This window comes from Sceloporus undulatus, chromosome 4 (genome assembly GCF_019175285.1).
Source record: "Sceloporus undulatus isolate JIND9_A2432 ecotype Alabama chromosome 4, SceUnd_v1.1, whole genome shotgun sequence".
Taxonomy (NCBI): Eukaryota; Metazoa; Chordata; class Lepidosauria; order Squamata; family Phrynosomatidae; genus Sceloporus; species Sceloporus undulatus.
This window is the reverse complement of record NC_056525.1, coordinates 250282348-250298593: the sequence shown is the minus strand read 5'-3', so window position 1 is coordinate 250298593 and position 16246 is coordinate 250282348. Positions and strand designations below refer to the sequence as shown.

At 47.5% G+C, this 16246-nt stretch overlaps 1 protein-coding gene across 1 annotated transcript; it reads left to right on the top strand.

The window, feature by feature from the left end:
- Positions 1-53: 53 nt before the first annotated feature.
- LOC121929720 (solute carrier family 52, riboflavin transporter, member 3-B-like) lies at positions 54-15690 on the top strand. The gene is made up of 4 exons (XM_042465576.1): positions 54-468; positions 10221-11217; positions 12730-12853; positions 14726-15690. The coding sequence occupies exons 1-4, from the start codon at positions 249-251 to the stop codon at positions 14936-14938; spliced, it is 1554 nt and encodes a 517-aa protein (XP_042321510.1). The 5' UTR covers positions 54-248; the 3' UTR covers positions 14939-15690.
- Positions 15691-16246: the final 556 nt, after the last annotated feature.

The following is a 16246-nucleotide window of genomic DNA, read 5'->3' as shown; positions in this document are numbered from 1 at the left end:
CCTCATAAGGCATGGTTTCATTTTGGTGGCCCTCCTTTGGACACGGTCCCAGTTTCTCAACATCCTTTTTGAATTTTTGGTGCCCAGAACTGGACACAGGATTATTCCAGGTGAGGCCTGACCAAAGCAGAATAGAGAGGCACCAAGCTTTGCCAGCCGGACATTCTCCTTCTGGACCGAATGGGGCTCGGTGGTGCTTAGCTTGTCCCCTTCATGTGGACATTGGAGGGTGGCCTGGTCTTGGCCCCATGCCCAAGAAGCCAAGGCCAAAGGCAAGGAAGCCAAGCAGGCCAGGAGGATTCAACCCAGCCCTTGGCCAGGAGCCCATGGCACGCCTCCCGGCCTTCATGCAAAGCTGGGAGTGTGGCCTTCGCAAGGAAGGAGATGGAGGAGAGAAGAGAAGGAGGGCCACTCCCTGCTGGGCTCCCTTTGCAGCGCCAGAAGCCAAGGGGCACCTCCTTCCATCAGGTAAGGAACCATTGGGCCAAGAGGGGTGGCCTTTGCATGGGATGGGGGCCATTCAGACACAGGGAGAAAGCCTCATGCTCCCCAAAGACAGCCTCCTTCTTCTCAAAACCATTTCTGCCATGAGAAGAAGATCAATCCAAATTTGCAAGATGAGCCTTGAAAACAAGGTTATTGATCTTCAAGTGTACAGTTATTTTTAAAAATATATTTTTATTGATTAAGTAAAAATTATATCAAACCTATAATATTGACTTCCCGGGTACAGTTTGAGTTTGTCTTCTTCGCTTGACTTCCATCTCTCCGTTCCGACTTGATTTGCTTCAGAGGACATCTCTGTATCCGTTTCTTTATGCTTTTCTCATACACTGGTTTTATTCTGACCAGAAACTATAAAGACAACGATGTTTCTGTCCCTCTTTGTTCTGTTTCGTTCAACTTAGTTGACAAATAAAGAACTCCTTTAGGAACTCACTAAGCTCTTATTTCCTTATGTTTCCAGTATCTTGAATTATAGATAATGCCTCTAAATATTTTTTTATTTTATATTTTTACATTACACAAATTCAAATACAGTAGAAAAGGAACCTATACAGAAAAAGGTACAAATTTATAAAATATGCTTAACATTTTGCAAATATAAATCTATATACAAGAGGAAAAAGCATATGTACTTCCTATACTTTCTCATTGGGAGCAATATTGGTATATTAATATGAGCCTCTCTAAAACCTTTCTACTATTATTCATCTAGCAATATATAATTCTGAATGTTTATTGCTTATATTAATCACTTTCCATGAAAGGTTTAAGTACAATTCAGCCTTGCTAACATGAAGAGTGTCATCTTGCATGATTCCTTTCTATCACACCGTTTATATCATTAGATCATCTTAGTTACCAACAACTTTCTTTTCTATAAAGACTTGCTTGAAAATATAACTTATAGAGCTCATTCTATTTTTTCCCAGAGTCATTACAATTTGACATTAGCTTAATTTGATTGCATACAAATTATGTTTGCATTACATCTCTAAGTGCCTCTAAATATTGAGATGTGTGCAGTAAACATATTTGTTCCAAAATGCTAATGCAAAAAAAAAAAAAAATAAATTACACAAAAAAAAAATGCAAAAATGTACAGTCATATCATGAATATGATGATGCTTTGGGTCCTTGTTGGGAGAAAAGTCACATCCAAATTAAATGAATGAATGAACAGGTAAAGAAGGCTTCCTCCCTTCAAGTAGTTTGTGCTGATGAGATTAAAATGTCCATTTATATACATAGACCTCAACCTACATACAGACTCTCCCTGCTGACAAATTCCTCGCCTCTCTTTCACTTCTGTAATAGTCATTTCAATGCAGATGCTAAACTAAACATTTAGATAACCAAAAGGATTCTTCTTAGTACATGCTCTAAGAACTTTTTTAAGTCTCAAGACACACAAAGGCCTAGTCCTGATTGAATGTGTTTGCATTATGGTTAGTTGCCTACCTTATGCTGGCTGCTCCTGAAATCTGGCAGGGCAGCGGGAGCACCATTGGTTTTAGAAGGATTTGTTTTCGACTCATCATCCATGGAGTGCGCATGTCTGTGGGAAAGGTGGCAAAAGTGGGGTTTAACAGCTGTGGGTTTGACTAGAGAAAGGATGGACAGGTTCCAGGGCAGCTGGTGCTCAGTTTCTACACTGAGAGATTAAAAGAATGGACCCCCAAAAGGTCCCTGATCCAGTCCAAGCCCCTTCTTCTGCCCTGCAGGAACTCTCCCTCAAAGCATCCCCATTGACAAATGGCCATCCAGCCTCTGCTTAGAGACAGCCTCCAAAGAAGGAGACTCCACCAAAACCTTCTGGGAAGGAGTGTGTTCCACCACCAAATATCTCTTATCATCAGGAAGGTCTTCCTAATGTTTAGGTGGCATCTCTTTTCCTTTAGTTTGTATCCATTGTTCTGGATCCATTTCTCTGGAGCAGCAGAAAACAAGCTTGCCTCAAAATGACACTCCTTCACAGACTTAAACAGGGCTATCATCATTGCCTCTTAACCTTTCTCCTTCACGCTAAACATCCCCAGCTCCCTAAGTCTCTCAGCATAGGACTTGGTGGTTTCCAGACCCTTCACCATTTTGGTTGCCCTCCTTTGGAGACGGTTCCAGTTTCTCAACAGAACTCGACACAGGGCTATTCCAGCTGAAGCCTTACCTAAACAGTGCGATGCGGCAGCTAAAAAGGCCAATGCGATTCTAGGCTCCATCAAGAGAAGTATAGTGTCCAGATCAAGGGAAGTCATAGTGCCCCTCTATTCGGCTTTGGCCTCACCTGAAATATTCCCGTGTCCAGTTCTGGGCAACACAGTTCAGAAAGGAGGCTGAGAAACTGGAGCATGTTAGTTTTATTTATTAACGGAAATCTCTTAAACAGAGGACAGAAAAAGCCAGGGTTTAGGGAGGGAATAACTATCCATGGCCCCCATTCCCTGCCTTGAAGAAGGAGGAGGAGGAGGAACAGCAGCAACCTGTGATCAGGATCCACAGGATTGTTCTGGTGCATTTGAGATGAATGGGTTTGTTTCAGCCCTTGCAAGACTGGTGCGCCTCCTCACCCTCTCTCTGGAAGGAGGTCCAAAAGGGTTCACTGAAGCCCAGGGGAGATTTGGGCAGACCTTGTTCCCTCCGCTCTGCCCTGGGCCAGGTCCAAAGCCCAGGGAGGGAGGCCCAGGGAGAGGTGAAAGGCTAACCGAGCAGCAGGGGTCACGTTGCTATGGCCGGCCCTTCTGAATCCCTTGGGCAGAGGCTGAGGAGGATGCGGGTGGCTGGCGGTGGGCAGAGGGAGCCCAGGAAGATCATGATTATTATTATTAACCTTTATTTATGAAGCGCTGTAAATTTACACAGCGCTGTACATTCAATCTTTTTAGTTAGACGGTTCCCTGCCCTCAGGCTTCCAATCTAAAAAGACATGACACAGAAGGAGAAGGGGGTGGTGACGGGAAAGGGTAAGAGGTCCAGCAGTTCATCTCTACCTCCGAGGCCTGGACCAAGGCAGATGGACTGAAGGGAGGGCTTGGCTTCAAAATGGAAGGTTAATCATTATCCAGAGAAAATACATAATCACAAGTAGGATAATACATATACAGTACAGTACATAGCAATACAGGAAATGGATCGATAAACAGCCAACAACAGAACATCAGATAGTAAGCGACTATGCGATGCCTGGGAAGGCTTCTCGGAATAGGATGGTTTTCAGCTCCGTTTTGAAGCTGGTTAAAGAAGTGATGGCTCTTGCTTGTGGAGGAAGAAGGTTCCAGGAGTGAGGGGCAGCAAGTGAAAAGGGGCGAATCCGGGATGGGGCAGAGGAAATCCTGGGCTGGGACAGGAACCCTTGACTACCAGAACGGAGGGCCCTGGTGGGAAGGTGAGGAGAAAGAAGGTCGGATAAGTAAGGAGGGGCCAGTCCATGGAGGGCTTTGAATGTCGACAGCAGGAGCTTATACTGAATGCGGAAAGGGAGGGGGAGCCAGTGAAGGGATGCCAAGACAGGAGAGATGTGGTCAGAGCGGTGGGTGGAAGTGATAATGCGTGCAGCTGAATGCTGGACAGAGATTAAAGGACGGAGGTGATAAAAAGGAAGCCCAGCCAGGAGGACATTACAGTAATCAAGTCGTGAGATCACTAGGGCATGGACCAGGATCTTGGCAGTAGAGGCGGAGAGATATGGTCGGATTTTGGCAATCTAGAAGCCTTGGCTGTGGTCTGGATCTGAGGGATACAGGACAGAGAATGCTAACAAATTAATTTCAACAGGGAGGGGAGGTACTGCACTTAGGCAGAGAAAATGAAATGCATGGATATAGGATGTGGGACACCTGGCTTAAGGAGTCTTCTACGTGTGAAAGGGATCTAGGAGTCCAAGTAGACCATAAGCTGACCATTAGTCAACAGTGTGATGCAGCAGCTAAAAAGACCAATGCGATTTTAGGCTGCACCAATGGAAGCATAGTGTCTAGATCAAGGGAAGCAATAGTGCCCCTCTATTCTGCTCTGGTCAGGCCCCACCTGGAATAATCCTGGGTCCACTTCTGGGCAAAACAGTCCAAAAAGGACATTGAGAAACTGGAGCCATGTGTCCAAAGGAGGGCGGCTAAAATGGTGAAGGGTCTGGAAACCATGAAGCCCTATGAGGAGAGACTCAGGGAATTGGGGTTGCTTAGCCTGGAGAAGAGAAGGTTAAGGGGTGATATGATTGCCCTTTTAAAGTATTTGAAGGGGTGTCATGTTGAGGATGGAGCAAGCTTGTTTCCTGCTGCTCCAGAGAATGGGACACAATGGAGCAATGGATGCAAGCTCCAGGAAAAGAGATTCCACCTAAATGTTAGGAGGAATGTCCTGATGGTCAGAGTTGTTTGAAAGTGGACAGTGCTGCTGCTTCAGAGGGTCATGGCGTCTCCTTCTTTGGAGGTCTTTAAGCAGAGGCTGGATGGCCGTTTATTGGAAGTGCTTTGACGGTGTGTTCCTGGCAGAAGAAGGGGTTGGACTGGAGGGCCTTTGGGGGTCTCCTCCAACTCTATGATTCTCTGAACATATTCCCTCCCCTGGCAGCTGGTGGCACCACAAAACAATGTTTCTGAAATGATATTTCCCAGAAGCCTTCTTGCGCAGACGCAGTGGAGAGAAGCCACAACTAAGGCACCTCTGAACAGTGAGGAAATAGCCAGGAAGCATCGAACACCGGCAAGAGACTCTATTGCAGCAGTATCCCAAAGGAAGGCAAAAAAGACTCCATGATAGACAAAATTTACCATAACTGAATGTAAAAACCTGCTTGGTAGGGATACTAGTAGCAAACACATGAATACATCATGCAAAATGCAATAAATACATAATGCAATTATATTGTCAAAAAGCGTGGTTTAGGAAGGATTGGAAGGAGTCTAGTGCGAATGCATGGCTTTTGAAAACACTGAAGGGTTTTATGGAATGATAGGAAAGTATGTAGGACCTGTTCAGATAAATGGGGTGCAGTTATGTGATCCTGGTGTGTGAGAAAATGCATAGAGAAATTGCTAATGTGTAAATAGAGGGAAAATAAAAACTGGTTTTTAGAAATGCCTAATGCACAACGCCCCATGATTTCTGATCTTAACACAATGAAGGAACAGCTTGCCCTGATGAAGAAGCCAGTGGAGCTCCCAAAGCTTGCAACACGTCCTTTTTTTGGGGGGGGGGGAATAAAATTTATTCATTAAAAAAGAAAACCCCCAAATTAACATGAGAAAGGAAGATTGACAGCACAAAAACACTGAGAAATGCTTACGTAGAACATAGAGCATGGGTTATGTGATCCTGATCCTGAGCTTGCAAGCAGAACAATGCACATTTGGGTTGGCCCTATAAAGGCATCCCTCTTTTGTCGTTTAGGGACAGAAACAGTCATCCTTCTTAGCTCTCTGAGGTTCAAAACTTTTCAAGCAGGCAGATGGGAGAAAGTGAGAAGAGGCAGAAACTGTCCCTCCTTGCTTCCTAAAGGACTCCTCTGTTCTCTCCCAAGGTTTCACTATCTCTGCTTATCTCCTCCTTGGAATTTACACTTGCCTTTGCCTTTCGTTGTCCAGACTCTCAGGCCCCGGGTGCAAAACCAGACAGAACATTGGCCTCCTGGTTTTATCAGCTGCTTGGAGGTTTCTTTGGATTCAGGGAGGGAGGTCTAGTAGGATTTGGGGGAAAGAGGACCCATCCTGAGGTCAGCGGAGGGGTGCCTCCGCTTGGATCAGTGCCATTGTCCAAAACAGTGAAGGAGGGATGCTCCAAATGCACAGATTTTAAGAAAGAAAGGCAGAACCACACAGGCCAGAACGGTATAGCGGTTCGAGCATTGGACTGTGACTCTGGAGACCAGGAGTCAAACCCTCACTTGACCACTGGGTGACCATGGGTAAGTCACACTCTCTCAGCCTCAGAGGAAGGCAATGGGGGGAAAACCCTTCTGAACAAATTCGGCCAAGAAAATCCAGTGATAGAGTCGCCTTAGAATAGGGTTGCCATAAGTCAGGACCTCCAAACCGGGACAAATGTAGGACAAGAATAGGACAACATTTTCAAATGTAGGACAACATTTCTAAAAATGGAGGACACACAAAAAAATTGGTGATTTAAAAAAAAATGTTAATCTAAATGCATGTTTCTTAGGCATGATCAAAATGGAGGACATTTTGACATTATTCCTGGACAGATGTCAGGAATGTAATTCCCTTTCTGGCCACACACACACACCCAATTCTAAAACACACACACACATAGCACATTTACACTATCATTTTCTCTTTCTTGCTTGCTTGCTTCTGTTAGATTTTTAACACTTTTGCCTAATGAAGATGTCAGTGGAGCTTTGAAAGCTTGCATGATATATTTTGTGCATTTTGGTTGGTACTATACAGGTATCACTGCATAGTAGATTTTGGCTGTTACTGCACTTGTGTGTCCAATTTGTTAGCATAGAATATTTTAATATGTGTGAACATTCTTGACAAGTGTAATCCTGAAAGGTAGACCATTATGTGAAGAATCATAATGACAATACTAGAAGTTCCAAAAGGTTGGAATTAACAAATAGAGTATGGGCAAGTCCTACTCTCCACTCTCTCAGCCTCAAGGAGAGATGAGAGGTCAGGCAGCAAACCTCTTCAGAATACAATCTTGCCAAGAAACCCCAGGATAAATTTGCCTTATTATGGTCTCAAAGTGCTTTTCAGTTCTAAGTCTCTGGTGCCACAGCCATTCTGCAAACTACAATTCCCACATCCAGACAGGGCTGCCATAGGTCAGAAAGGAGTTGAAGGCACACAATAGCTACAACAAAAACAACAGAAGAGGAGGAAAGAAAAGAAGAAGGAGGGAAGAAGAGGGGGCTGGCTTGGTGGCTGGAGAATTGGAGGAGCCAGAATGGCCCTGCAAACCCAGTGGGAGACCTTGGGCAAGTCACACTCTCTCAGCCTCTTAGGAGAAAGTAAAGGCAATCCTCTCCTCCTTTGAAGAAACTATGCCAAGGGAACTCTACACAATTACAACAGAAGAGGAGGAAGAAGAGGAGGAAATAATAATAATAATAACTTTATTAGGGCCATTTGGCCAGCACAATGACAAAATTCAAATTTAAAACACATGATAGGTTCATGTAGAGGCAGATTAGAAAGTATAAACAAATGACAGTCTGCAGGATCAGGCAAAGACACAACAACCCTTGGGTCCTCCAGGGAAAAGAGGAGGAAAGAAAAGAAGAAGGGGGAAGAAAAGGAGGAGGAGGAAGAAGAGGAGGCTGCCTTAGATGGAGGAGAGAGACGCCTGGGGCTTTTTCTCCCTCCTCCTTCCCCCTTCCTCCTCTCTCCCAGAAACCATAGCCACCTGCAGAGCAGAGAGGAGCCCCAAAGGAAAGGGAAAAAAAAAGAACAGACTTTAAAGGGAGTCCCTTGTGCCTGCCTTTTGCCTTGGTGCTCAGCAGCCCTTGGGGACGGAGGCTGGGGGACAAAGGAGTCTGCCAGACCAGGAAGCCCCTGCCATGCTCCTTCTCCTTCTCCCTGGAGGCAGACATCTTGGCTGAAGAGGAGGAGGAGGAGGAGGCGTGACTAAGGGGGTCACATGCGGAGAAGGAGCCAATCCTGCCTTCTTCCAGGCAAGCAGAGCTTGTCAGTCAAAAGTCTTGACTGGAGATTGACAAAATCTGGCCTGGAGTCTGCAGGAACCCGGGAATGAATGGGCAAAACGGGCGGGAAACGGTTTAAACACTCCAATCCGTGAATTTCACGGGGGCAGCCGGGTTATGGCAAGCCTACCTTAGAATCACCCAAAGTTGGAAATAAAGGCTCACAACAAGAGAGTCTCCATCTTCTCTTCTCCAAGCTCCCTCAGCATAAGACTTGCTTTCCAGGCCTCTGGCCACCTTGGTCATCCTCTCTGGACACTGTCCAGCTTGTCCATATCCTTCTTGAGCTTTGGTGCCCAGAAACTGGAGACAATATTGTCAAAAACAAAGGGCATGCTATCAGATCCCATTTATTTTAGTATGAGCAATTGTGGATATCAGCCCACTTTTTCAGGTGCACTGACAGAATGAAATTAAACTATCCCTTAAGTTGGGAATAATAAGTTAGGAGTAATATTTAAGTTAGGGATAATATTAAAGCCAGTCACACAGTTGTAGGATTGTGGCAGACTGCAATGTGATGCACAAACAAGCAAAGGGTCAGCCTGGCCATAAACCTGCAAAGAGCTGCAAGTGAGATGATACGCAGAGCGATGAGTATTGTCATTTTAAGAACTTAATGAGTGTTTCCTGTCTCTGCTTTCCCTTTAACTTTTGCATGACCACAGTACCAGTTTTCCAACTACACCATTTCCCCCCAACTGCACATTCTGTGTCCCTAAAAAGAAAAAGGGAAACGTGACACCGAATGCAAGCAACCTGGCCCATCATCCTGAACTAGGCTCCCTTCCTTCCTTGAGGTTCTGGGTTGAGATTTTTTCCTAGTACCAGAAGTTTGAGGATTTGAGGCCAGCGTCTTCTTCATGACCCAAGCAAATGTACTTTTTGGGGTTGTTGTGGAACTTGGTATTCCCTTCCTCCCTCTGCAGCATCCAAAGCCTCCCAGGATAGCTGCCTCCAATGGCCACATGGATGCTGGTGGAGAGTGGAGGAGTCAAAGAAGAATCTTGCTATGTTGCCATAGCCAGAGACCAAGCAGTGGCTTCATCCATGAGACGGCCATTGGATCTGGCTGGAAGATGGCCTCCATGTGCCTCTGGCTATGTCCCCATAGCCAGACACAAAGCAGTGACATCTTCCATAAGATCTCCATTGGATCTGGGTGGAGGAGGTCCTCAGTCTGCTTCTCGCTATGTCCCCATAAAAGGTAAAGGTAGTCCCTTGACATGAATGTCTAGTTGTAACTGACTTTAGGGGATGGGGCCCATCTCCATTTCTAAGCCAAAGAGCCAGTGTTGTCCAAAGAACAGTGGTCCTATGGCCAGCATGACTGCACTGAGTGCTGTTACCTCCCCACTGAGAAGTGGTAGCTATCTATCAATTTGCACTTGCATGCTTTCGAACTGCTAGGTTGGCAGAAGCTGGGACTAGTGACAAGTGCTCACCCCATCATGTGGCACTCAGGCCTCAAACTGCCAGCCTTCTGATCTTCTGATCATATAGCCAGACACAAAGCTGTGACATTATCCATGAGACCTTCACTGGATCTGGGAAGAAGATGTCCTTAGTCTGCCTCCAGCAACATCCCCATAGTCAGAAAAAGAGCAGGGGCATCATCTGTGAGACCTCTGGTGAATCTGGCTGGAAGATGTCCTACATCCCCATAGCCAGACACAGAGACATCATCTGTAAGAGAGGGCAGTGACATTATCCGTGAAACGTCCGGTGCATCTGAGTTAAAGATGTCCTCTATCTGCCACTAGTGACGTCCTCATAGCCAGAGACAGAGCAGTGACATCCGTGAGATGACCCCATAGCCAGTGGATTCTCTGGTCCTCTCCATCTTCTGCCAGCAACAGAGTGGCCATTGGTGGAATTATCAAAATGCAAGGATGGTTTCTGGAGGGTGGTGACAAGGAAGCCATATGGACATCTACATGTGGTACTCTTATGCACTGCTGACACGAGAAATCTGCCATGCTCAAATGAATCTGTCAATGGTTAGCTTGTGTGTGACCCATTAATGCCTCGTCTCCTTGTTTTCCTCTTCCAGAGCTGTCCGTAGGGCAAGAAATTGACTTGGCTGTCATGGGCTTGGCGGTCCACCTCCTGGTCTGCCTGCTGGGCACAGGCTCCTGGGTGGCCATCAACGGCATGTGGGTAGAGCTGCCCCTCATTGTGCCTAGCGCCCCCGAGGGCTGGCTGCTGCCCTCCTACCTGACGGTCATCATCCAGCTGGCCAACGTGGGACCCCTGGCCTTCACCCTGGCCCACCGCTTCCGCCCAGGGGGGCTGAGCGAGGTGGGGGTCATCTACGCCATCCTGAGCTTGGGCTGCCTGGCGTGCCTCTTGCTGGCCTTCTTCTGGAGGTCCACCAGCCCAGTGGGAGGCATCCCTCGCAGCACGGCCCTCCTTGCTCTCCTCTTCTTCTTAGCCTTGGTAGATTGCACCTCCTCTGTCACCTTCTTGCCCTACATGAGGAGGCTGCGGCTGGACTACTTGACCACCTACTTCGTGGGTGAAGGGTTGAGCGGCCTCCTGCCTGGCCTGGTGGCCTTAGGGCAAGGTGTGGGCACCCTCCACTGCAATGGCACAGGCAACGGCACGGGGAGGCCGCAGGAGGACCTCCAAGAGCCCCACTTCTCCGTCCAGACCTTCTTCCTCTTCTTAACCAGCATGATGGGCCTCTCGCTGGCATCCTTCATCCTCCTCAACTACCTGCCAGTGGCCAAGAGAGAGCGGGCAAAGGAGAAGTACCACACGCGGGTGCAAATGGAGAAGACAGTGGGCACCCAGGAGACAGTGGAGGAGCGGCCCATGATCAGAGGGACCCCTGGACGCTCCTTCGGCTCTGGGACTTATTCCCAGGCCCAGCTGGCCATCATCTTTGTGCTGCTGGGCTGGGTCAACGCCTTGACCAATGGGGTCCTGCCAGCCGTCCAGTCCTACTCCTGCTTGCCCTATGGGAACGCTGCCTACCACCTTTCAGCCACTTTGGCCGCCTTGGCCAACCCTCTGGCCTGCTTCCTGGGGATGTTCCTGCCCCACAGGTGAAGGGGCTGGCGGGGAAGGGAAGGGAATGGCCCCCCAAGAAGGAATCCAGCTGGAAAGAGAAGGGGACAAGCAGGCTCCATTTTGTCTATTTCATTGGGTTTGTAGGATATGATGGAGAGTCAGTGTGGCATACTGGTTTGAATGCTGGACCAGAGTTCAAAACTCCACTCAGTTATGGAAACCCACTGGGTGACTTTGGACAGGTCACACTCTCTCAGCCTCATTAGAAGGTAATGGCAAACCCCCTCTGAAGAAGTTTGCAAAGAAAACCCCATGATAGGTTTGCCTTAGGGTCGCCGTAAGTCTGAAGGACATGAACAACAACAAAGGTATGATGACAAAGGGTGTGTCTACACTGTAGAAATAATGCTGTTTGACCCCACTTTAAGTGCCGCAGCTCCATCCTAAGTAATCCTGGGATTTGTAGATTTGCAAGGTCTGTAGCTTTCTCTGCCAAAAAAGGCTGGTGCCTCTGTTGTTGTTGTGTCTTGCCTTCAAGACATTTCTGACTTATAGCGACCCTGTGTTGACTCTATCATGGGGTTTTCTTGGCAAGATTTCTTCAGAGGGGGTTTGCCAAGGCCTTCCCTTGGGGCTGAGAGAGTGTGACTTGGCCAAGGTCACCCATGGGATTCATATCTGAGCCAGGATTCGAACCCTGGTCTCCAGAGTCATAGTCCAACCCTCAAACCCCTATACTACAAATCCCAGGATAAGAAGGTGCCATGGCAGCTAAAGTGGTGCCAAACTGCATTCATTCTGCAGTGTAAATGCACCCAAAGAATGAGAGGTAAGGAAAAGAGGGAAAATTAAAAGGGAAGGGGAAGGATAACATACCTCCCAACTGGGAAGGACAGCCCCCATTAATCCTCTGCCTTCCCACTTTTTCAGCTGCTTTAAAAAAGTCCCAGTTTCTCACTTTTCCTCCCACTTTCCTCATTCATTTTCAGCTTACTTCATTTGCTGCAAACTTAAATCAAAGTTTAAAAGGAGTTTCTATTCACTTACTAACAGATGTTGGGAGTAGAGAGAGGATTTAAGGGTTTAAGGCAGAGTCCTCCTTTTCCAGGACATGTCCTCCACTTCAGCCTTCTGTCCAGGAGGAATTCCATAACATGCTTCTTTTTAAGCATGACTAAGAAGCATGATCGCTTTTATTTTGGAATACCTTCTGGTTTTTGGGGGGGAATGTCCTACATTTTGCAGTGCCGTGTCCATCTTTGCAGTTATTAGGACATCTGGTGGTCCTGCTTTAAAGAAAGTGAAGAGGAGGTTGAGGAGGAACCAGAGGAGGCATCACAGCAATGGTGCTCCATCCAGGACATGGATGATAGCTAGCATGGCATTCGCTTTGGCCATTGGGGTGAGATTTGGCATACAGAACACGAGCAATACCCAGAATGGGGTTCCCTTTGGGGTCAGATTTGGGAGGAACTGCTAAAGTTGTTCCTCACCCCCTTCCTTCCTGCCTGCCTTCCTTCCTTCCTTCCTTTCTCTCTCTCTCTCAGGTCCCTGGTGGTCTTGGGCTGCCTCTCTTTGGCCGGATCCTTCCTTGCCTGCTACATCATGGCCGCGGCGGTGCTCAGCCCCTGCCCTCCGTTGCTTCATGCGCCTCTCGGAGCCATCCTCATCGTAAGTAACAGTGCCACTCTATTCTGCTCTGGTCAGGCCCCACCTGGAATATTGTGTCCAGTTCTGGGCACCACAATTCAAAAAAGGACATTGAGAAACTGGAGCCATGTGTCCAGAGGAAGGCAACTAAAATGGTGAAAGGTCTGGAAACCATGAAGCCCTATGAGGAAGGACTCAGGGAGCTGGGGATGTTTAGCCTGGAGAAGAGAAGGTTAAGAGGGGATATGATAGCCCTGTTTAAATATTTGAAGGGATGTCATATTGAGGAGGGAGCAAGCTTTTTTTCTGCTGCTCCAGAGAATGGGAGACAATGGAGTAATGGATGAAAGCTACAGGAAAAAAGATTCCAGCTCAACATTTGGAGGAACTTTCTGAGAGTAAGGGCTGTTCAACAGTGGAACACACTCCTTCCTCAGAGTGTAGTGGAGTCTCTGTCTTTGGAGGTCTGTAAACAGAGGCTGGATGGCCATCTGTCAGGGATGCTTTGATTGAGATTTCCTGCATGGCAGGTGGTTAGACTGCATGGCCCTTGCGGTCTCTTCCAGCTCTACAATTCTATGATTCTATGTAGCCATGGGCTGGCGATTTGAATGTGGTGCTTGCACCCTCCCAGCTGAAGTGTTCAGTGCAGCCTTAGGGATGTCCAGCACTGCAGGGTCAGCGGGAAGCACAGTGGGACATCTCACAGGTCTGGGGGTACAACAGCCAGCCTGGCGGTGTATGGCTGCTTTGTTGAGCTTTGATGGTGCATTCTTGCATGGCTGAATTGGATGACCTTTGGGGTCTCTTCCAACTCTAGGGTCCTGTGTTGGGGACTGCTGCTCCTCTAAGTCCTGGAGTGGATGCTGGACCCTGCAGTTCTGGCTCCGATGTCAGGGGAGCAGTGAATCCACTCTGGGCTCTATTTGGAAGCTTCAACGAGCTGCAGAGTCATAGAGCGGGAAGAGAACTCAAGGGCCATCTTGTCCAACTCCAATCTGCCATGCAGGGAAAGGTTAAACAATGGTTTCACATGCAGGAAACGTGATGCTATCCAAACTTTACAGGTGGAGAGAGAATGTTAGGGGTTTTCCAGCAACAGAGGACAGAATGGTCCAGGGAGCCTTAGAGGAAAAGGCCTTCCATGCCACTGTCTCCTTGAGAACCCACCTGTCCATCTCATGCATTCATATCTATGCCCACCTTCCTCATGTGCCAAAGGCTCTCTTTGCTGTCTGGGCATCCATTTGCCTTCATGATTTCAGTAAAGCCTTTGACAAGGTCCTCCATGATATTCTTGCAAACAAGCTGGTAAAATGTGGGTTAGACAAACCCAAAGTTTGCTCAGCAACAGCTCCTCCTCTTCTTCATCCTGGAGAGAAGTGACCAGTGGGGTGTCCAGTGGGGCTCTGTCCTGGGCCCAGTTTGCTATTCCACATCTTTATCAATGACGTGGATGAAGGAATAGAGGGCATGCTTATCAAGTTTGCAGATGACACCAAACTAGGAGGAGCAGCTGATAGCCCAGAGGAGAGGAGCAACATTCAAAATGATCTTAATAGATTAGAATACTGGGCCAAAGTTATCAAAACGAATTTCAATCGGGACAAATGCAATGTACTGCACTTAGGCAGAAAAAATAAAATCCATAGATATAGGCTGGGGGACACCTGGCTTAAGGAGCGTTAGAGCTGTTCAACAGTGGAAGATGCTCCATGGAAGAATGGTGGAGTCTCCTTCTTTGGAAGTCTTTAAGCAGAGGCTGGAGGGGGATACTTTGATTGTGAGTTCCTGCATGGCAGAATGGGGTTGGACTGGATGGCTCTTCTTGGGGTCTCTTCCAACTCTATGATTGTATTATTCATCTTCCTGATGCCCTGTTTTTCCCTGCAGGTCCTGTGCTGGGTGCTCTTTGTCGGGGTCCTCTCCTACGTCAAGCTGATGATCGGGGTGATTCTGCGAGATGAAGGCCGGAGTGCCCTGGTCTGGTGTGGAGCCGTGGTCCAACTGGGCTCCATGGTGGGCGCCCTCACCATGTTCCCCTTGGTCAGCGTCTATAGCCTCTTCCGCTCTGGAGAGCCCTGTGGCAACACCTGCCCTGGTTAGAAGAGCACCGGAGAACAGACAGGGCCCTGGGGGGCACTACATGCACCCCCAAGACTGGCACCCTAGATGCCCTGCCAAGGATGCAGAGGGCCCTTGGCCACATCTCCAGGACTTCAGATGCAGCTGCATTGTAGCAGGTAGACACTTTAGCAGGTAGTGCCATAGGCCAGGATGTCTCACCTGGGATACTCCCAGCGCCTCTTCTTCAGGTATAACCATAGTTAGGACTGAATCTCCCAGCATCCACACAGCCAGAAGGAGGAGGGGCCCGCCCTGCATCAGTACCCTTCCATATCATCTGAACTGAGGACCACAACAACAATATCTGGACCAAATGCAGGGTTGTGACTAACTTCATCAATTTCTTTCTCTCTTGTTCCTGTATCATTTTAACACCTTTTCCTGATGAAGAAACCAGCAGAGCTTTGAAAAGCTTGCAACAAGAATAATGTGCATTTTGGTTGGCCCAATAAAAGTAACACTGCTTTGTGGATTTTGGATGATGCAGTCCATAGTAAGGACTTGAATTCTCTTGCTCTCTTACTCATCTGTGAGTAAGTTCCCCTACCGAAGCCATCAGACATTTTTGTGCAATGCAAAGTTTTGCATTTAGCCCAGAGTTTTGGAAGTGCAGTTGTGCATGTGCTGCCGTTGCACAGGTGCTATTCTTTTGTACTTTCTCATTTATAATGCATCAAATGCAAAACTTTGGAATAAATCTGCACCACTGCGTTTTATTTTCAACAGCAGAATGTTGTCAGTTTTGAAAAACGTATTGCCTCCTTATTGTCTCTCTTCTTCTTACCTTTTGTTATTCTGTGCCTTGCGTCTGACTCTGACTTATAGGGACAACACTGAGACCCTACTGAGCTTTGCAACCCCTGGGCATGGCATTCAGCGTTACGTATTAAGTGCCAACCCAATTGCTCAGTGTCAGCGTATCTGTCATTCAAATACGCACACATGCACCATATTTTTTCCTGTTTGGGAATTAAGGCAGAAATCCTAGCTAAAGGGCTCTTCCCAGAACAAGTTGGCTAGTTGGGGAGGAACTCATCTAACTATAATAATATGATTCTATGAAAAAGGGTGAGGAGCCCTTCTCAGTTTTCAATCTGGCAACCTCAGCAGTCCAGAAAATATGCACCCGACGGTGTCTGGCATCTCCACTGTGTGGACATCGAGGCCCACATCCCAAAAGGCTGCCAGGAATGCAAGCAAGGCAGAGAAGAAAAGTCCTGGAGATCAGCAACCAGCCCTTTGACTCCATGAATGGGCAGAAATGGAGAGCCTTGGGTTGCAGTTCCG